Below are 22,449 nucleotides of genomic sequence, written 5' to 3'. Positions count from 1 at the left end.
GAGAAGCTCCAGGCTCTGCGGAGGTTCCGCCAGGAGGCCCAGCTGGCTCGAGGTAGGTCCCAGCCCCTCCAGCTGGGCGCGTTCCGTGGCTGCGTGCTTCCCTACCACCAGCCCTCCTCTTGGGGAAGGGAGCCCAGGAGGCTTCTGGCAGCCTGGTATTTGATGCTGAGCTCAGCCCCTGCCCTGGGCCCCGGAAGCCCGAGGCCCCAAAGCTCTGGTGCTGCCCTCCAGCCTGGTTTAATCAGAACAGCAGCCTGAAAGGACATGTCAGCCCGTTTCAGAAGCCCATGTTGGCTGTGGGTTTTAACAGACTTTTCTTGGCTGAGATTTAGGGCAAAGCATCATCTTAATCTGCATTCCTGAGCTGGTGGCACATGGCTGTCTTGGATGGTCACCATTTTCCATTCTGCCCACCTTACAGCTCTGAGGGGCACCAGACCTTGCCAAGCCACTGAGTCAGACTTCCGAGCACCCGAGGGCAGTGAAGTTTCCTAGGCAGAGGCTTCCCACCTGCTTTAGGGGAGGTGCCTGTGGGGCCCGCCATGCAGGCTGTGTGGGCTGGAATCTGCAGGATACAGCTGGACGGGAGCCCCAGCCTAAGGTAGTGACCGCCCGTGGTTTCCTTCCCTGGGTGCTAATTAGGGTGAGGACAGCCTTTGCCTGGGCAAGGATAATGGCGCAGTGTTGGGGGGCTGGAAGGTAAGAAGGAGAGACAGTAGCAATTCAAATTGTCATAGAATCTTAGGTCATCCTACTCCCTTTTTTCAAACCAAGGAAGCCGAGGTCAGCCAAAGTTGTTGACAGCACCAGGAGCAGGATCTCAGGCACCTGTCTGCCAGCCTTGGATTCTTCCTGCTGCCTCATGAGAGACCTGCAGCACCTTATATTTCTGCAGTGTTTTTCTGCTAAAGATTCAAAGCATGTAGTTGTTTGCTTTTACAGTCATTTATTCCCTCCAGATCCCTGCACAGTGGGAGTGAGAAAGTAAGATGCTACTCATCTTACTGCCCTTCAGCTGCTCCTCTTTGATGGTTGGATCTTGGGAGCACGTAGGCTTTCCTTGGGGTCCCCTGCCCCGTCTGTCTCTGTGCTGGTTTCATTCACATTCAGGAATGGGGACATCTAGCTGGGTCATGCCACTGGGTGTTAGGGGTGGAACTTATAGAAGAGTCATTTCTGGGCTCAGTTTTTGAAAGCAGAGTTTAAAAGACCATATAACTCGCTGATTAAGGTTCACCTTTTGAGAAGTGGGAATTTTCATTCAACTAGATGTAAGCCCCATTTGGAGACAAATTCTCTTCAGTCCGCCTGAATAATTTATCCTCATCAACAGCCTAATACATATCGAGACCCTCACTGACAAGACAGCTGGAGACTGAGCTATACTCGATCTAAATGCTCACTCGTGTCTGCGTATCCATCCTTCCCCCTCCTCCCCAATCCCTACAGTTAGGAATTATTTAACAGATCATTTCGTTGTTCCTTCGTTATTCAGCCCCAGGAGTTATAGATTTAAGAAAATCAATCAGGCCTGGAGTGCAGCAGTAGGGTCAGGGCAGATACTGTATTGCAAGCAGGACATGCCCGGCTAACCTGTGTTAGCATTTGGATCTGACTGATTGGAACTGGAGTGGGAAGACGGGGTGCTCAGAGATGACGGGAGCAGAAGCTTGCAGACTGTGGACTTCTAGAATAGCTCATCTTACTTGCGGGGCTCCGAGAGCAATCTATAGTGTGGCATTTAAGAAAACAGGCTTGAAGCCAAGCTGATTTGAGTCTGGATCTTGGATTCCTGGCTAAGGGGCTTCCTCGTACAGCTTGACCGCTCTGAGCCTCCATTTTACCCGGTGTACAATGAGGAAAGAATCCCAGCCTCAGGCTGGTGTTATAGGAATTAAACATGACATCGGATGGACACCAGTTGACACGATTTTGTCACATAGCAGGCCCCTCACTGGCAGCTGCTTTCTTTAGAGCTCCCAGTAGGTCATCTGTGCAATCCCCCCACAGGGCCGCCTGCTCTTCCATTGCACCTGGGGCAGGGTAGCTGCCTGTATCTCATTGAGGAAGATTTGAAGGTTGGCCAGGCAGAAATGGAGGAGGGGCATGAAACTAAATGCATTTTCTAGAAAAATCCCTCATTGAGGCTACCACACCACTTCATTAACAGGCAAGGCTAGATTAGCCCACCGGGCATCGTTGGCAGCTAAGCAAGCATGTTGCCAAGGAGCAAGTCATATGTCATCTTCAAAAGCTGCCTGGAAGTCAGAGGGAAACGGCCCGGGTCTCTCCAGCAGTCTCTGGTGGTCCTGGTGACAGGGATATGGCCGTAAAGCAGCATTTGTGTGTCTCCTGTGGAGCGGGCCTCAGATGTCATCGATTTAATTTTCTTCTCACTGCAAAAAGTTTCTTTTTCCCCAGCTGGGTGGTAGTCGGCCCTTTGAATGCAAGTGACACCAAAGCAGATGTGGAAAACCAGCTGGGCTGCAGCAGCTTGGTCGCCCCATTCAGGCCTAAAGCTGCCTCCTCCGGGCCTCCCAGTGCTCCGACCGGGCACCCAACTGCACATGTGCCTGTGTGCAGACCCAGACCTGCACCCAGTCTGCAGATGCCCGGGCAGAGCTTCTTGCAAACCTGTTGAGCTGTTCTTATCTTTGGGTCTGTGGGACACTACCAAAAATAAGCTCAAGGTTAGCATGAGGCTAGGCCACCCCTTGCCCCCTCTCAGAGATGGTGTCTACTGTAAAAACAATGAAACAAAAAGCCTTCAAACTCCTCACTGTGTTTCTGGACTTCATTACTCCAGGCCTTGTCCTTTCTCTGTCAGCCACACAGGCTCCTCCTTGTGTCTTCCAGGGGCCAGGGATGGGTGCAGAGGAATCCAAGCCCCATTGGGGGCTGGGGGGGCGCACCTGCTTTGTCTCTGTTACACCCAGAGCAGAGTGACACATGGCTAGAGGAGGTGGGGCCCCTCCTGGGCAGCCTGAAGTCGCCAGGGCATCTGGCAGCTCCTTGCTGGCTTCAGATCCCCTGCGCTTGTTACTATTTGTAAAATTCCTTTAAACACAACTGTCTACAATGTTTCAAAGTATTTTTTCTTTTCCTGAGGTGCCCTGGCAATATGACTTTTTTCTCCCATGGTGACAGTCAAAATAGGATATATCTGTATTGGAAAAAAAATACATATATATATTCCTTTCATACACTTGTTCCTACTACAGAAAGTCTTTGGCTATAACTAGCTGTCCTTTAGAACGGTGCTTGGCTTAGGAGGCCCTCAATAAATGCACGTTGAATGAATGCATGCATGCACACATGGAAAACTGACTGATACCTAGGTAGATGTGGAAATACAGGAGGCACCACTGTACAAAAAGGCTGAATACTCTCTCTGTGCCTCTGAGGACATGTGTCCTGATAGGCACCATACTTCAATTGCCCCAGTCCAAAAATTGTGCCATGTCATTGCACTTCTATCTGGATAAGCCACACCCTAAATACAACTAGGACCTTTCTGAATATGGTGTCAGAGGGTCCAGATGACAAATCTCCTATAGATACTTGCACATGAGGAATGAGGTTCATATGGCTTTCCCACCTTGTGGCCCCACCTGAAACAATTCACTTATGCATTTTTCCAAACTCAATTGCCTCTTACCATTATTGGCCAAAGAGGGGGAGTCTCAGAGATGCCCCCTGACTATTGTGCTGAGGGCCTGGGGACTCGCCCACTTCTATCGTCTCTGTCCACATCTGCTTCTGAACGTCATTGTCGTCAATATACTGTACCACATGAGGTCACAGGGCCACAGTACATTAAGTCCAATAAAATAGGGGCGCATCTCTTTCAGGTGCTTAAAGCATCACTGGGAAACATAAAAATAGAATAGCAAAAAAGCCAGTCAAAAGATTTATTAAAATTAAAAGTAGTTTTGTTATAAAGACTGACTCGATTTAAAAGTAGAGTTAATTTTGGACAACTGCGAGATTTATGGTTGCAGTAGGTTGTAAATGTTATAAACATGGGAATTGTAAATAACGTAGTAAAAATTGGGATGGGGGCAGAAGAGACAGGAGGGAGAGTCCTTAGCGTAGTCCTAGCAGGGGCTCCGTTAACACTCTCTAAGGTTGAAGCATGAATTGTTAAAAACGACTCAAATTTGTTTTAAACTTACATACACATATGCACAGAAGAAGGTGGGGGGCATGCTTCAGCGTATAGCACCCCCAAAGAGCCAAGTGGCCTGGAACAGACCCAGGGGGAAATGTAGGCTGGGGTCAGGCCGCATCCCTGCCTCACGGGGCACAGGAGGCGCACTGCCTGCCACTACCCTTACTTCCTGCGACGTCTGTCTGAACTTGTGAACTGTCCTGCCGTTCTTCCCTCCACCTGCCCCCGCCCCCAAACATCCCCAGCCAACACACCCTGCCTGGCCTGGCCACAGAACCTTCCTTTTGTTTGTGCTTCCAGCCTAGGGATGTGCGGCTGTGTTGGTGACAGATGAGTAAAGGGCCTGCCCAAGAGGCACACCCAACAACACACCCACCCACACCCACCCACGAGGGGCAGGATTGCGCCTCTGCAGGCCAGCCCAGGAGCCCAATGTCTGCCAGGCCAGTCGGGTGCGTTTGGGAAGAGGATGCAGAGGACGCATCTGGCCTGCCTGGAAATGGGGCCACCAAGAAGCCAGACTGGGGGAATAACAACTGATACACTAGATTCAGGGACCGAGGGCCAGAGAGAATTTTAATATCCTTGGCCCCTGAGCACCCATGGAGCAGGGCACTTTGCCTTTCGCTTCAGTGTGAAAGGGTCACGTGAAGCTGCACGTGCCCACCCCACCCAGCCCTGCCACACACAGAACAAAACAGTCATTTTGGGAGAGGGCAGGGTGGCCTCATGGCCACAGTTCAACCAAAGTCCCCCAGCACCACCCCACCCCTCAGGCACTTTCTCTGCTCAGCTTCTTGACCTGGGGGAGCCTGCCCCCCAGAAAGCCCGCCCGTCCAGCCCTGTTTTATGAAAGCACTGTGTTCTGCTTTCCATACATTCTCTCTCATTTTGCCAACAAATCTCCTGGCACGGAAGATATTATCACTTCCATTCTGGAGATGAGGAAAGTGAGGCTAAATTAATTCCGTATTTTACTAAGGTTAAGTAAATTGTCCAAGCATCTCCTACGCAGCCCTGGGCCAGACCTGAGCAGGTTCAGACGCATCTCTTGGCTCTTCACAGGGGCACCAGCCCCAGTGCATTTGGCTGCCCACTTTGCCCGTCCAAGGGAGGCCCCGGTGACCTCTGACCCAAGACCTGGGGCTGGCTCGTAGGTCATTCCTCTACCACTGCATCCATGCTTCCCATTGGCTTCCTGGCTTGCTTTCTGACACACTGTGTGTGTGTGTTGGCGGGGGGGAGCAGTTGTGTGGCACCAGACCCTGGAGTCTGGGGTGTGAGGCACTGAGTGCCCTCAGGGGTGGCCTGTCTTCAGAAACAAGGAACTACAGTGTATGGTCTCAGGAGGGCTGGAGTTAAGGTGACTTCCTGGAAACATAAAGCTCCAGATATTCTGAGCTGGCTGCTGACCCAGGAGTGGTGAATTTCCACTCCCTGCTCCAGCCTCACTAGAAGTGTAGCCGAGAGTATGAAAGATGTATAGATTGTATTGATTTGGGCAATTGCTGCAGACCTCCAAGCTTGGCAAATCCATCTGCCTTCCCACCCTCTGGCATATCTAGTGTCCCCACTCCTCTGGGAGCATCAGAGGCAGGGCAGGAGGGAGGAAGGAGCAGGTAGGGGGGGGCTTAGATGAGCAGGAAAGTTGCATGATTCCTCTTACCTTGTACCTTGGAAGAAGACACAAAAATTGAGAACTGTTTAAGCTGCATCAGGCACTGAGTCAACGGGAAACTGGGAACCCACACTTGGGAGTCCCGTGATACTGAAAAAGATAGCTCCCATTTATTGAGCATCTACTATGTGCCAAGCGCTATGGCCTGCTTTACATACATTCTCTCTACAATGTAGCAAGGAAGATATTACTTCCGTTTTGCAAATGGGGAAATTGAGGCTAAATTAATTCTGATTTAGAATAATTAGAATAATTGAGAAGACCTAACTAAATGAAGTAAATAGTCCAAGCATCTCATACCCAATCAGAAGCAGAGCTCCAGTTCAAACCCTGACCTATGTGACGCTGGAGGCCACATTCTGCCCCTCCCCAGGTATCTACAGGGTGGGGGAGGGCCACCGCTCACCAGGGTCCACAAACACCTGGTGTCTCCCCTCTGCTGGGGGGCTGAGACTGGGGGCCTCCCTTGCTAGGGGTCAGGCTCGCCAGGTGGTCTCTGAGCTGCCATAGCTGGTCTAGCCCAGAGCCTCGAGTGGAGCGTCCCCTAGTGCAGGAAGGGTGGCCTCTCTGACAGGGACCCCAATCCTGAGGACCATCCCCACTGGGAGGATAAGGACAAGCCTTGCTTCTGCTTTATAAAACCTTTTAAAACATTGTACTTTCCCGATGCACTTCTTTTGTTTGTTTTTCAGATTTCTCTGCCTGAGAGCAAAATTATTTTCGAACTAAATGTGATTTGTGGACTTGCTTTGGAAATGACTGGATGGGGGAGGTTGGTGAGGAGCCCGGCGGTGGGGGAAGGAACCGGCCTGGCGGGGTACCGGTGGGAGTAGGTACAGGGCTGGACCATGAATCGAGGGCCTCTGTGTTCAGGCCTCCTGTGCAGGGCTCTGCATCAGGGACCTTACTTAGTCTTCATGCAGCCCTGCAAGCTGGCTAAGATTCCCATTTTAGAGCTGAGGAAATTAGTGCTCAGAAAAGTTCAGTAGCTTTCCCAACATCATGGAGCTAGTTGAGTGGTGACCGAAGGCCTGACCTTCCTCCAAGTCCACTCTCTTTCCGTTGCATCATAGTACCGGCCTGTCCCTGAGTGAGCAGGGGAGATGGTAAGGTTGGTCTGAGGCTGACCTTCTTCAGGAAGACCTGGAGTTTCCAGAGAAGGGCTCCTGGATTCAGAGGCTGCGGTGTTTCCCCTCAGGTCTGAGAAGTGGCTTCGGCCATGCAGGGTGAGAAGCCGCCTTCGCTGGCCTGGGAGGGACCACAGGGGAAGCCTTTGGGCTCCCTGCAAACCAGCTCCGTGTCCTGGGTGCCTGCCTTGCCCGCACCCCGTGCCTCGGCCCCAGCTGCACACAGGGAGAGTTAAGTGGAGAGCTCCATGTTATTTCAGGATCTTGCACACAACCCTAGGCCGGAAGGGCCCGAGATTCCTTATCAGCGGAATGCCTCTAGTTCAGACAAATTAGCCACTTGGGTTTTGCAGCAGATTGTGTGCCTGTGTGTGTGTGTGTGTGTGTGTGTACATTTGACAGCTAGGGCAGGAGCTAACTGGGGCAGCCCTGGGGATTAAGGAGGAATGTGTAGCTTCTGCACGTGGGGAAAACAGTCTCCTAGCACAGGGAGTCCTGTGCACTTGGCTCCCTTCCCCGGGCTCAAGTGGAGAAGGAATGCCATTCATTTGGGCAGAGGCAGCCCTGGCCTCTGAGCCTGACTCCCTTGTTCAAGGTGGTGACTTTGGTGGTGGCCTTCAGGGACGGTGAAGGCCAGGAGGAGGGCTGGTGCAGGTAGGCAGGTGGCCCTGGCCTCCTCCTCGGCCAGTCTGCTGCTGATCACTGGGATGGTGTCTGTTAGAAAACCCCGTCTCTTTGGGCCTGAGGGCTCTGGGTTCCCCGGATGGAGCAGGTTTGGTACTATGGGTTCAATTGTGTCTCCCCCACCAACAGGATGTTGAGGTCCTAACCCCCAGTATTGCAGAATGGGACCTGATTTGTAAATAGGGTCATTGCCAATATTACTAGTTCAGAGGAGGCCATATTAGAGTAAGGTGGTCCCCTAATCCAGAGTGACAGGTGTGCCTGTAAGAGGATGACCATGTGAAGACGCAGACACACGGAAAATGCTGTGTAAAGATGAAGGCCGAGACTGGCGTTGTGCGCCCGCTAGCCAAGGGTGCAAAAGATCGTCTGCAAACCATCAGAAGCTGGGAAGGGGTAAGAAGGACTCCCCCGCTCCGGGTGTCAGAGGGAGTCTGCCCCTGCCAGTTTGATTTCGGACTTCCAGCCTGCAGAACTGTGAGACAATACATCTCAGTTTAAGCTGCCTGCTTCCTGGTCCTTTGTTTGGGCAGCTGAGAAACTCAGGCAGCCTGGGTGCTAAGCGTGGCCCTATGAGCCTGCCCTCCATCCTGCTCCTGGCTCCCTCCTTGCAGAAGCAGCCCTCCTGTGATTTGTCTCCACAATTCCTCCTCATACTTGGCCCCGTTGGTTTCTATAGGCCCTTTTCCAAAACCTGGAAGCACATTTCTTTTCCTCAAAACATCCCCTGGGAATGGGGACAGGGGCAGGAGCTAGAAAGGAAGGATGGAGGCAGGAAGGGATAATTCTATTTCACAGATGCCACACTAAGGTCAAGAAATGCCATCTCCCTGAGACCCTGCAATTAGAAGCCAGGAATGTCACCCCCTCATCTTTGCTGCGTCCAGCTCTGGGGATCTTGTCCCATCTATTTCGCCATGTCCAACCTCCCTGCCTCCCCTAGGCCCTTGTGGGGAGGGAATATGAGCTGCCTGGAGTTTGATCTGTCCTTCGGGGCTCCTGAACCACAAAGCCTTCCTGACTGCTGTGGCCGGCAGGTGTCTCGTCCTCTGAGCGGGCTTCCTGGATCTGCGCCGCAGTCAGGCCCCTGCTTCGTGCTGTCTCCCTTGTTAGCTCTCTTGTCACGTGTGTGCCCCGTGTGCCCAGCTGGCCTCCTCCCCCAGGGGTCCTGCCTCATTCATCCTCCCCCTCAGGTGAGCCCAGGGCCTGGGGGAATTTGTGCTCAAGCCATGGACATTGTTGCCCAAGCAGATGATGCTGGCCGTCTAGGGGAGGCTGAGCCCTACCCGGGGGCCCATGTGGCCCTGTGCCACCCAAGGGGTCCCTCTTTCCTCATCCAGACTGATCTCCAGCTGCGGGCAGTGGAGGACAGTGGGCACCAAGGGCAGGGGTTGGCTTGGCAGCACCTCAGCGTGTAACCACTGGGTCGCAGTGGAATGAGACCTCGCCTCTGGAGTCTCCGGGGTGCCCCCCTCCCAGCACATCAGGCCTGCAGGCTACTGGCTATAGCCCTGGCGTTTGCTTCTTTCTGTGTTTGGAGAAGCGCATGGGGGCTCTGGCTTCATCTCTGCTGGCCTAAAAGCCCCGGGCTTAGCATTTCCAGGGGCCGAGAAGTACTGAGATGTGCTTATGGCTTTGCTGCAGTCTGTGATTATACGGTCTGATGGAACCGTCACCAGGGCTCAAATGTGCTTTTTATGAAATCCCAAAACACTCCTCATGGAGTCATCTGTTCCCAGGCTCTGCACAGCTCAGCATCAGGCCTGCAGAAAAAGCTTTCTGATGTTTTGGTGCTGTTTTCAGGTGTGTGTGTGTGTGCGTGTGTGTGTGTGTGTGTGAGGGGGAGAGAGAGAGAGAGATTCAGATGCCCGGTGGACACGGAGTGCTTCTGCCAGCAGGCCAGGGCTTCTCAAGAGGAGCCTAGCCCTCCTTGGTACGCCTTCGCGTGGTGACTGGTGGCAGCTCTAGCTCGCTGCGGAGTTTGGAGAGCTTTGGCCCTCCCTTCCCTTCCGTGTTTCCACTGCCTGGCATCCCCGGGGCCTTCTGCAGCTCCCGGAGCACGGCCAGCAGTGCACAGGTGTGTCCCCAGAGCGGAGCCCACGAACAATGCCTCTCTGTGTGGGCTCTGGCCCCGGTGCTGCCTTATCAAAGCCCTGGCATTTTTGGCACTGCGGGCAGCGGAGACTTGGCCTGCACACACACACACCCCGGGCCCTGCCCCCACTAGGACTGAGGCTGTCCTTGGGCTGGGCAGCGATCTCCCAGTGAGGGGGCCTGCGGGTAAGGGGTGCTCCCTCAGAGGACTGGCTTCCCCCGTCCCGCCTCCAGGTGGGAGGACGGTTTCTGTGGAGGGTGGTGAGGAGGGCCTGCACAGGGGTGGGCACATTGATGGGCCTTGCCCTCGGGCAGGAGGGAGATGAGCAGTAGAGCATCTGCATGCCATCCCAGGAAGGTGGTCCGAGCTTCAGACCCCTGGGCCAGCAGGTGGCAGGGCTGTGGAATCTCCATTGTCCCTGATTGGCCAGGGTCCCCACTGCAGACCTGAGCAGCAAAACCTGGACAAGGAATGTGGTCTAGGTGCTCGGCTTTGGAGTATAAGGAAAGGGGGCAGCTCCAGAGAGTGGGGGTTCTCATCCCCGAACTCCCCAGGAGAGTGGTAAGAAGAGGAGACCCCCCCACCCCCACGATTAGAGTGTGCTAGGTCAGCTTTAAAAAGTGAGCCCAAGTGTGCTGAACCTGTGGGGCTTGTTAAAGGGAAGTCAGGGAGCAGAGCCCGAGCCCTTATCAGTGAAAAGTGGTCCTGTAGTTCCCAGGTTATCCAAACAAGGCCAGGTAGGCATGTCCCCTGCCACAAACCCTGCCCACACCAGCCCGCCGCGGCACTTGGCTTCACAAGCAGGAAGGCAGCCTTCACATGAGAGGCTCTGCCACCCTCCCTCTGCCGGGTCTTCGGTCTGAGCTGTGGCACCTCCAGACAGGTGCCCCAGCTGGCCTGGCGGCATTCCGTGGGGAGCCACACCTCGGCATCTTGCCTGCCAACAGACTCGTATTGATGTCTTTTGCTGCCAACCTTCCCCTCATCCCCATCTTCCATAATCCTCCCTCCCCTTGCCTGGCTGCGACTCCCTGCCTCCTGCCTCTTCAGCTTCTGATCTCCCTTCCTCCAAGGAGGATCCAGAGAGATCCCTTGAGGAAGCTGGAAGCTTCTAGCAGCCTTGGCTCTGCCACTGACTGGATGTCATTAGGCACCCCACTTTACTTCTCTGGGCATCAGTTTCCCCACCTCTAAAGTGGTCCCCAAGTCTCTTTACACCTCTGATGATTAAGTCCTGCTTCCATGCAAGTGAACACTGTTTATGAAACATGTGCTTTCCCCTGAAACACCTGATTTGGGAGGTTGTATGTCAGCTCCTTCAACTGGGCTGGAGAAGCCACCTCCACATTTCTGGGTGGACAGGGTCAGAGACAGGTGACAGCAACTTCCTGCTGATGACAGTGCCTTTGTCTCCAGAGGCTCTTGTGATTTGTTAAGACCTATTCTCCCCTCTAACTGTAAACATCCTAATGCACCAGGCAGGGCAGCTATTACTTATATTTTACAGATTGGACAAATGAGAGCCAAAAAAGTTAAGTCCTTCCCCAGGGATCCGTGGCCCTTGGTGATTAATGTAAATTAGTACAAAGATCACCAGCCTGAAGCCAGACGATCTAACTTTGAGAAAGTCCCTAAAGTCCCCAGGCCCCACTTTGCTGTCCGTAAGTGGCAATAATAATGATCGTGATGTCACCTAGAGTAACGGAGATGAGAACAGTTTGGAAATGTGTAAAGCGATTGTTAACTTCCACAATTCGCAAGGCACGGCGAGCGGCAGGCATCCTTCTCACGGTGTTTTCCCGCCCTCCCCTTCTCTCCTGCAGGCTCTTTCCTCCGGGATCGAGACACAGTCTCCCAGGGTATTTCTTTGGGTGGAGTGGGTAGGATCCTGCCTGGCCCCTAATCTCCCTGCGGTTCTCTCCCTCCAGACTGCAAATTCACCTGCCACCCGGAGTGCCGCAGCCTGATCCAGCTGGACTGCAGTCAGCAGGGGGGCGCGTCCGGGGACCGGCCCTCTCCGGAGAGCACCCTCACACCCACCTCCGGCCAGGTAGGAGGCAGAGCTCGTGGACCAGGCTGGCATCAGCCTCTGCAGCCTCGGGCTCCACTTTCTCTCCTGGGAGCTCTGGCCAGGAGGAGGCAGATGAGTTTCTGTGTGTAGAGGATGTTGGGGTCCCCTCCCAGCCAAATGAGCTCCACTTATTTCCAGTTCCCAAGGGACTGGGAGGATGGAACAGGAACAGTGACACAGAGGAGTATGGAGGTATTCAGAAGTTCACTATCGTTCTCTCTAAGCAGAGAGCCAGAGGGGTGTGGGTGTGAGTTGGGGTGGGGGTCCCAGAGAAGGCTCCTGAAGGTCCCCTGGGGCCTCATAACTGCTGGACAGTGGGGATGTTGTCTTGCCCACCTGTCAGCCATCCAGCCTAGATCAGTTTCAGGGGGGCTGGGCAAATATTCTTTCCTTGTATTAACGGACCAGGAAATTGATTCCCACAGTGGTTCTTGGTTCTAGGTTTTGTCAAGGTGCTTGAACCAGGATGTGTTGGAACTTTGATGTCTAGTATTTGGAATGGAGATAGAGCATTTTTTAATCCTTGCATTGAACAAGCATTTGCTGAATGTCTACTGTGTGCCAGGCACTGGTGAGAGTGGGGATAATGAATAATACATCACAGTCCTTGTCCACAGAGAGTTTACGTTCTGGCAGGAGAGGCCAAATAAAGCCAAATAGTATGTACTGTGATGCATGTTGCAATATAAGTATGAATCAAGTGTTTTGAGAATATAGTGCAATTGTTTCTATTGGGAGAAATCAGGGAAGACTTCCCAGAGGGAAGACTTGGCAATTGATCTGAGCTTTAATACATAAGTCAGTGGCTGGTCAAGGAAGTAAGGAATGTTCCAGGACATGATCCATTTATTCATTTAACAAACATGTTTTGAATGTGACCATGTGCCAGGCCCAGGAATGCCAGAGACTCTGTGATAAAAGGAACAGACATGGCCCCTGCCCTCCCTGTGCTTGCAGTGGAAGAGGGGAGTGAGGCTTTAAACAAATAAACCCTGCTTATGAGAGAAAAGCCCAGGGTGCCTTGAGAGACGAACCAGAATGCCTGGTTGTATTTGGAAGAGAACATGAGTGGACCTCAGGAATCCAGGGTCCAGCCATAACTTTCCAGACCAGAGTCGTCCACATGCTTTTTCTGACCATGCTGCACGCACATGATCAGCCATCCTCGGCTGCCTGACCCACCCATGGGTCTTAGCCTCCCTGCTATCCCCCCCATGCCTTTTTCTCCCACTTGGAAGCCATTATTAGAAAGCAAATATTATGTGCGCTTTTAAAGAATGAATTGGTTCTAAACACATATTTTAAAAGTCTGTATATCCTCTACATGCTTTGGAATAATAACTGTTCATAGTGTAGCCTGAACGTAACCAGGCCTCTTGGCAGGGCCTTGCCCCATCCAGGTCAGGTGGCAGGGGAAGGAAGGGAGACAAATCCGCCCCAAAGCCCTAGTGAATGAAGAAGACTTCTACTGAGGGTTTTTCTTAGAAGATAGAAGAGGGAGGTTATATCGCACACCTCTATAGAGCAACATTTCCTAAAAATCTTGTTTAAACAACTCTTTATTTTCCCAATTTTCTTTCCCATTTGGGAGCTTCCAAGTCTCTCTTCCTTCTGTTCCCCTCCACACTATCGATCCCCTATTCCTGAGGGTGCTTCCTCACTACTTCCTGGATTTTCACTTTGGGTCTTTCTCTCGTCCTTCCTCAAAAGTAGCAAATCTCAAAAGGGGGTGATATCCTCCCCACCCTCCATAGGACATCTGGCAGTTTCTGGAAGCATTTTGGTTGTCACAACTGGGGGAATGCTACTGGCGTCTACGTTTGAGAGGCCAGGGATGCTATTCAGCCCCCTACAAGGATAAGCTTCCACAACAAAGCATCATCTGCCTCAAAATGTCAACAGCATGGAGGTGGGAAACTGCCCTAGAGCAGTGTAGCCAGCTCCCAGATATGGCGGGCACAGGTCTGAGTCCCTCCCTGCTCCCTGCCCCACTCAGGCACCCACCCTTCTTCCCTCTGGCATGACAGAGAGAAGATGTGCTCTTCTTTTCTTTATGTTCAGCCTTGCTGTGTACTGCGTCTCACTACAACAGCGAGCAGGTGCTTCCAAGTCTGAATATATAGAAGCAGAGCGACCCCCTTTCCTCTGCTGGGGAGAGGAGTCAACCTCGGAACCCTCTGGCAAACTAAATCAGGGCTATGTCTTAAGCAGAACCACCACTAAAATACAGAAAGGGCAGTAGAACCACATAGAAGGAGCCAGCTGGCAAACAGCCTGCAGCAGGTCTGCTCCCAGGCGGCTGAGTCCGGCGGCTGTGTCTGCCGTGGCCAGGCCTGACTGCGTGCTTCAGCACCGCTAGGGCAGGGCTTAGCCTTCTGTCAATACAACCTGGGCCCTGCTCCAGGTTCACTCGCCTTTTCTAAAGAGCTTGTTTGTGCTGATTTCCGCCTTGGCTAAACACCAGGATGGAACTTTCTCCCACCTTGACCTCCTCACCTGGGCTAAGCTAATCCAATGAACAAGTGCCATTTTCCTGGAGGACTTAGTGTGGCCTTGGCCCTGGTCTGAGCTCAGCTAGTTTGGGGGCATGTGGCTGTTAGGCAGTCACAGCTTGGTGCTGTTTCTCCTCTCTGCTCTTTAAGGAAGAGAAAATCATTGATTTTCCTCCAACCGGAGAGAAGCACCATTAGTTAGCATTTGTATATTTTCTTCCCGTACATTCATACATTTTTCAAAACACGGCTGAGATCATGCTATAGATAAGCATTTGGCCTCGACCTTTGAAAAACAGAAATCCCAAGGTTCTGGCTGTCTTCTCTCTGCCGTGCCAGAGAAAGGAAGAAGGGGTGGGCACACGAGTGGGGCAGGGATGGACTCAGAGGCCCCACTGCGAACTCCCAAGGCCACATGGGTTGTGCCTGCCTCCCCCAACAGAGAAACGGAGATGGGGAAGCTGGTAACTCCTTGGTTTTGTCAACCACAGAAGTAGTGGTTTTGGAGTCCCTCCTGGGGGATCGCTGGAGTCTGCAGTGTCTGAGTTCCCATGGGCCCAGAGCCCACCTCCCGCAAGTTCATTCCAGAATCTTCCTTAGTAAAGCTTGTTTCTTAGAGACCATAGTGGCCATCAGTGGAAGACCACAGTATATTGCCAACACAGCTACAGTTCCTTTATTTGGGGACATGTCCCAAAGACTTTATATTTCAGTTGGTCTTACAAGTGCTCTTATCACGTCACCCCTGTGTTGGAAGAAATGTTCAGGGCCTCCCCAGTGTTCTCCTGAGGAAGTAAGACCCCTGCTGGTTTGGCCCAGGCCTTTCGCCGCCTTTGGGGAAGGAGGCTCCAAGAGAAGAGTCCTTGCTCACAGCTGTTGATTCTCATCATTTCTGCTGCACCCCAGAGGGGTCCTGGCAGCTGCGTCCCCCTGGCCTTTGGGGTCCTGGTACATGGAATGCACAGATGACAAGGAGGCCACATAAGCACCCTTCCTTCAGTCAAATCACTTAACAGTCAGAGACTGGATCTTCTTATGCCAGACAGGCCCAGATTCGGTCCTCTTCCCTCTGGCCCCCCAGAAGCCTAGAGAGGCTCTCAGAAACCAGCCTCCTAGGACCTCAGGAGCACAGTCCAAGTGGAACTGGATTACACTGAGGAACTGACCACATCCATGTTCCACCTGTGCTACTATTAGTGTTTCTGTTTAAATAGATCCACGTTATTAAACTTAAATAAACTTTTGTCAAAGGAAAAATTTTAAATGCTTGAGTCACTACTTTGATGTACTAGGATTTTTTTTCCTGACACATATTAAATCAATACCCCTAAAATTAAAAGAGAAATATGTGTATGGGGACTGTCTCAAATCCCTTCCACACCTATTCATCGAGCCAGGCACTGTTCAGAAATCCTCTCAGGGGTCACCAGTGGGAAATGCTGCTGACAGAGGCTACTCTCCCCGGTCACCTGGGGCCTGGCCTACCAGAGCACTGGGCCCAGCCACTGTGTAAGGGGTACCGTGAGCAGTGGGGGGAGCTCCTGGGGAGCTGGGAAGGAAATTGCAGCCATCCACACTAACACCAGGTGCTCTTCCCAAACGAGAGATGCATCTGTGTATGCTGCCAGGGAATAGTGCAAAGTGCAAACAGGTCACCCAACAGAGCATCCAGGTTGAGCCCATTTGTATTTTGTACATGTATATATATACACATGTGTGTGTATGTGTTCAGTGAGGGCCTGGAAGATGCCCAGCAAACCACTGGGCGAGACTTTACCTTGGGAGGGGGTGGGAGTTGAAAGGAGGGGAGCAAGACAACTTTGAGCTTTTGCTGTTTGCTTCAGTGCTGTTTGAATAACTAAAGCTTTCATGTGTTTCCAGTGTAATGTCTTAAAAAGCAATGCATATTTTCCTAAAGAAAGAACCCCAGCCTGTGTGATGCAAGAGCCAGGCTCTTATCCAGACTGGGCAGATTAGGCCCGTAGTGTCAGGCCCAGTACAAGCCTCGTTGTTCTCTGGGCCTCAGGTCTCCCGTCTGAGAAGTGGGCGGGCAGCGCGCAGGGGGGCTGTGAGTTCCAGTGGGGAGACCTACGTGAAGGCATGTGCGGGAGAAGGGGGAGTACAGGTGGGGCTCGCTCCAGGGCTGTCTCTGCTGCCTCCACAGCCTTACTGGATTTTTATCTTGTCACGCCTGTGATGAAAACCCTCAGTGGCTTCCCAGGGCCCTCAAAATCAGCCTGCATCTGGATTCGCACAGCTTCCTTCGTGAGCTGGCACTGCCAACCCTCCAGAAACCAGGAAGATGGCCTGTAGTCCTGGCTACAAAACCAGGACACTCTGGCTTAGTGGTCTGTGGGCGCCTTTTGCCACAAGACCTACAATTATCCCCTCCTCTGGGGCCCAAGTAATGCCTCCACTTTGTGGGTGGGAAGGCTGAGACCCTGTCCCCATTCACCCCCGGGGCGGATGGCTCCCAAGGCTCCAGGGCAGATCAGCTGGGCCTGCCAGTGGGTGTTTCGGCCCACAGGTCCCGGCTGCCTTTCTGCCTGACGCCGCCCCCCCCCACCCAGGTCACTGTGGAGCAGGGCCCCTGCAGCCACTGAGTGGTGACTCAGCTGGCGGGGAGGGTGAGTTTCCTGGCTCCCGGCCCCGGGCTCCCTCCCGCAGTCACGTCACAGTCTCCCTTGCAGGGGGCTCTGCCTTTCCAGATCCCTTCAGACTGGAGGAAGTGCCTGTGGCCAGTCCTGCCCCTGCAGCCCAGTGGCCGCATGCTGAACCCAGAACTACCACACGGGGGAGCCAGAGAGCAAGAAGGGAGAGCTGGGGGGCAGTGTCTGTCCCTGCCCACGGCTCTCACCGGATGCATGTACACGCCTCAGGGGATTCTGGGTCCTGGGTCTCCTCTGAAATGCTTGATAAAAGGTTGTCAAGTTGGACTGTGGTTGATAACAATAGTAGCTAGCATTTGTTGAGGCATACCATGTGTTCTGTTTGTTTTATCAGTAATTGTGACTGGTGTTGAAATCTCCAGCTATGATTGTGGATTTGTCTATTTCTCCTTACGGTTCTATCTCCTGCATTGGGAAGGTCCATTATTCGGTGCATAAACATTTAAGAGTAGTATGTTTCTTGATTAATTTAACCCCTTATCTTTATGAAATAACCATCTTTATCCCTAGTAATAGTCTTTGCTCTGAAATCCACTTTGTCTAATGTGAATATAGCCACTCCAGCTTTCTTTTGATTATAATTAGTATGAGATTTCTTTAGTCATTTCTTTTAGGCTATTTGTGTCTTTATATTTAAAGGTCATTTCTTACAGCAAATAGCTGGATCTTGGGTTTTTTTTAATCCAGTCAGATAATATCTGCCCTTTAATTAGGTTTAGATAATTTGCATTTAATGTGATTATTGACATAATTAGATTTTCGGTCTATCATCCTTTTGTTTTCTACTTGTCCTGTCCTTTGCTCCGTTTTTCTTTTGTGCCTTTTTTTTTCTTTTTTCTTTTTTGCCTTATCTTGGATTAATTGAACATATTTTATGGTTCCATTTTATCTTGTTTGTTGCCAGACCTACCCTCATGTGCCAAAGGACGGAGCCAGTCCCCAGCCCCTCTGGTCCCCTCTGCTGCATCTGGGTCAGCAGATCCACCCTCCACAGATTTCCCTCCGTGCTCTAGAAGCCAGAAGTGCCGGCCAAAGCCGTCAGTGATTCAGCCTCACTGGACAGCTGCTTCTCTCAGGAGCCGTCCCAAAGCCTCTCTGACCAGCTGAAGCCAAACCATGAGCTTCTTTCTGATCAGGCAGAGCCAAAAGGCTTCCCAACCAGGAGGCGCCTGAGCTCCTGGCTCCGGGGAGGGACCGAGCTCTAGTACTCATCTGGCTAGAAATCCGATAGCACAGGAGGTAGTCCTCGTGCTCCTTGCAGCCCCACCCTCTACTTCCACCCTACAAGCAGTGGGCTGCCTGAGATGACCTGGGGCTGGGCCAGGTCAGTCCTGAGGCTCTGAGGAGGCAACAAGGCCCTCTTTCTCTGTGTGGTGATGCACAAGATGTTCCTGCCTCACAGAGGTGACCAGTTGCCCCAGCTGTTGGAGGACTTGCCTTGCCTGGAGAGGGGCACGTGAGGTTGTTGATCAGAAACATTTTTTGTGGTCCTCCAGCCTCACTAAAGGAGGGCACTTAGAAGGATGACTCCCTCTGCCTGACTCAGACCCCAGCATGAGCTCTTCAAGGCCTCTGCCTCTTGGGGTGAGCAAATTTAACTGCCTTCAGTGTTTTTAAGCATCAGGGCTCATCTGAATCTGTTAGCCTGGCAGCTAAGGTGTAGGCTAGAACCCCTGAGAGAATGAACCTCCCATGAATCTGACCCAAATGGTGTGCAGCCACTTACTTCTTATAACAGGAAGTCATCTGGGGGGAAATTGAGCCCTCTGTCGTGCCCAGCTGGTTTAATGCTGTGAAATGCTATTCTCAGGATGGAGGGTGGCATTCTTCAGATTGTACCAGGAAAGGACATCTGGGAAAGGGTGCTTCTGAGAGGCTCTGGGATGGTGTGGGAAGCGTGGTGTCGCTGTCCAACGTGTGTCAGGAAGCAGGGAGGGCCTCGGAGGAGGACTTTGACAGGCAGAGAGAACAGCAAGAGCAAAACCACATGGGGGCAGGGTAGCGGCTGGGAATGTTAATCAGATTTTGTGCGGCTGTCATGAGGGATGCAGATTGAGGGTAGAGGTGGGTATGAACTGTTGGCTGGGCCCATGTTGTGAAGGGCATTGAAGGCCTGGTTCAGGGTTTGGAATAGGGCTGCACGCACTGGGGAGTCACTAGAGGAAGGACAATTGTAATGGAAAATGGTCAGACACAGGGGCTCTGGGCTTGAAGTCAGATTCTACCATTGACTTTCTCTGTGACCTTGGGCAAACGAACCTCTCTGAGCCGCGGTTGACTCCTCCGTAAAATACCTTCTTGCAGAGGACTAAGGGAGATGAAGAAACGTGTATGAGCTGGGTGACTCTAATACAGCTCAGTTGTTTGTGTCATTCTATTAGACTGTAGAAGGCAGGGCCATAGGCCTGAACTTGAACTCGCAGTCTGGTGCTTACCATGGAGAAGGTGCTCAGGGATTATTTGTTAAATGAGTGAACAAAAGATTTAGCAACCAGAGCTTGGCACAGAGTAATTAGTCAATAGCTAGTAGTTGAAATCTGAATCAAAGGTTTTGTGATAGAACAACCCCGATCAGATCTTAGTTTAGAAGGATGACTTCAGTGACAAGGGGATGGGGAGTTTGGAGGAGGCAGAGCTGGGAACACGAAGAACTATGGAAGGCTTTGCAACAGTCTGTGTTCATGGACTTCATTGAGAGAGGGAATACTCAAGGGGGAGGAGTGGGCAGGGGTAAGGCAGGAAATAATGAGCTCAGTCTTGGACCTTGGAGAGTGAGGTGACAGTGGGAGGGTTAGGTGGTCAGGGAGCTGAGGCAGGTATTCATCTTCAGCTACCTGGGAGGGAGGGAATTCTGAGACATGAGTCTGTGAGGTGTAACCGACAAGTTGGCATAGATGAGACTAAGCATGGTGGGGGAGCACGGGCACACGGAGCAGGGGGTCGGGGAGAGAAAACAGCCAGTGGCTGGATCCTGGAAAACTCCAGCAAGCTCAAGGGAAGACAGGGGCATAGGCAGGCTGGGAGCAGTTCCTGCCTTGGGGATGGACTGCAATTTCAGGCAGTTCGGCTCTTCGGAGAGCAACCCCAGGCAGGGGTCAGGGCTCTGGGCCACTGCAGAGTCTCAGAGCTTGGGTTCTGGAGTCACTCCAGCTGGGTCGACTCGGCTCCATTATGTGCAGGTTACTTAACCTGCCCGAACCTCCTTTTCCTCTCTGTAAATAATAACTTTAGCTTCCTCACCAGTCTGTTGTAGGGATAAATGAAATGATGCACATAGTTATTAGTACAGTGACTGCACAGACCAGCTGATCATGATTTCAAAACATGTTTCAGGATGGGGTGACACCTCTCCCAGGCTTTCAGCCTCTGAATATGTTGGTAGGTCATGATACCCCAAATGTGATCTTCAGCCTTGACACCCCTCAATTGGACAAATGAGGAAATCTGAGGTCCAGAGTTGCTCAAGGTACCATAGCAAGCTAGAGCCAGAGCTGGGATAAGAATAGCAGCTCCTGACTTCCAGATTTGAATCACAGCTTTTCTGGAACATGCAGATCCACAGGGTAGATCAAACGAGGGGATCTAGCCACACGTCAGGATTGCACTAGAGAAAGGAAGGAAGCTTAAAATAATGTCTTTCCTCATCTGACACTCCGGGACAGGAAAGCCACATGTTCACCATTTCAGTGGGGCTTTCTGAACCCCAGCATGATGCCATGGATTTCAGGCTTTGAATGCTGTCACTTGAGGCCCAGATTCCCCTTCCTGGGCCTAGGGACAAGAACAGCCAGTCCCCAGCCCTAACCTGCCCAGGCTTAAAAGGCTATTGCTCAGGCTCTTCCAAACCCTTACCCCACCCCTTCCGGGCCAGGTTGTCACTACCCTTGACTGTTTGTAGGAAAGGTGTGCCAACAATTAGATACTTACTGCAAGGAATCCAGGCTTCCTCCCCTTGGGTCCAGGAGGCTGGCCAGCTTGTCGTGTTCTATGTCATCCTTGCAGATTTCTTCTAGCCTCAAGGTCCTCGCCAGGACAGTGTCTGTGTTGCTGACTTCTTACACGTGGCTTCCCTGCAGGCCTAGATTCACTGACAAGTGGGGTGGGGTGGGGAAAGAGACCCTAACTCCGAGGTAAGAGGCTTTGAAAGCAATGAGTTGTGATGGAATGTTACTCCCCTTAGTGCCCTCATCTGTAAAATGAGGACAATACCTGCTCTCAAGGTTCTAGAGCACCTAAATGAAGTGATGCAGGCATGAGTTTTTCATAATATTTGGAATGGCACGGAGCAGCACCCTAAAAGAACACAGTGTCACCTAGAACTTTTCCTAAGCCCATCTGGTTTCCAGCATGTTGCTCACAAGGACAGCCCCCTGCTGACTCCTGGGGTACTTTGCTGTGGTGTTCCAAAAGGCTGTTAACTAGCCATAGTGTAAGACGGCACATTTAATATGTGTAACTCCACCATTGCTTTGCAGAGCGCCCTGCGTGGCTCCAGGGACACAACGTGGCCACAGAGATTCTGGGGCCTGTTTTTTTCTTAAGTTTTGGATTCCCACTGAGCAAGGAGGTTTCCTTTTATAAGGAAAAGTGTGTTTCTTCACTGGCTGGACAAAGCAGGTAGGCTGCTCCTGGTGGCCCAAGGACCACACAGAGCTGCCCTAGGCACCCATCATGTTGGCACAGGACTGGGAGATGCTGCTGAGGCCAAGGCCAGCTTCCTGTGCCTGAACCACTATCTCTGGGGAAAACCCCCCAACACCAGCCTCTAAAATACTCATTTGAAGGAAAGATCGCTCCAGACAAAGCCAGATCCTACCTTCAATAATAGTGTGAGCTCTTCCCCTCAAACGCCCTGAAACCCGCTCCAGCCCCCACCCCCAGCTGTCTACCTTCACACTTATTATGTCCCTGCCAAGGGAGACAGCTACTGGTATTGACCGTTTTCCTGTGCCCACGGTGGCCCAGGGCGGCCCATGGCTGGGTTGCTGACTCTCAGCTATCTCATGTTTGTGCCTGCCAGGCCCTCATAGGCTTCTGGGAAAAAGGCTGTGTGGGAGGACGGAGCCAAATTGGGCTGCAGTTTGAAACCCTCCTGATCACTGACAGATTTGGCTAAGGTACGGGAGGGGGAAAGGGCTCCCCATAAAAATAACCAGAGCTTAAATTGGAGTTGGCAGGTTGGTGTCTGGGGGCTGAGTCTGGCCCTCCACCCAGGACTGCATTGTCTCAGAGCTGCAGGAAAAGCCACCTAGATTTGGGGACAGTCCTGACAACCCCTCTCAGCCACTCTCTAGGGCGCTGTGGGACCCAGAGGCCATCAGGCTCCATAGAGATGGTGCCTCTAGCATTGAAGGTTTTGTTTTTTCTTTTCCTGGAACTCCAGGCCTCACTAGATTGAAAAATGGTAGAGTGCACACCGCAACAGTCCCATGTCTGCTGAGAGACTGCACAGCACGCGGCCA

The 22,449-nt window shown here is 52.2% G+C and overlaps 1 protein-coding gene across 1 annotated transcript in view; it reads left to right on the top strand.

Moving 5' to 3' along the window:
* RASSF5 (Ras association domain family member 5) overlaps positions 1-22,449 on the top strand; it is a 63,402-nt gene that overhangs the window by 10,308 nt on the left and 30,645 nt on the right. Inside the window, exon 2 of the mRNA XM_036909796.2 lies at positions 11,684-11,805. Within this exon, the coding sequence (XP_036765691.1) occupies positions 11,684-11,805 (122 nt within the window). The remainder of the gene's footprint in view (positions 1-11,683; positions 11,806-22,449) is intronic.

This window comes from Manis pentadactyla, chromosome 9 (genome assembly GCF_030020395.1).
Source record: "Manis pentadactyla isolate mManPen7 chromosome 9, mManPen7.hap1, whole genome shotgun sequence".
Classification (NCBI taxonomy): domain Eukaryota; kingdom Metazoa; phylum Chordata; class Mammalia; order Pholidota; family Manidae; genus Manis; species Manis pentadactyla.
The sequence above is the reverse complement of the archived record's forward strand: the minus strand, read 5'-3'. Positions and strand labels throughout refer to the sequence as shown.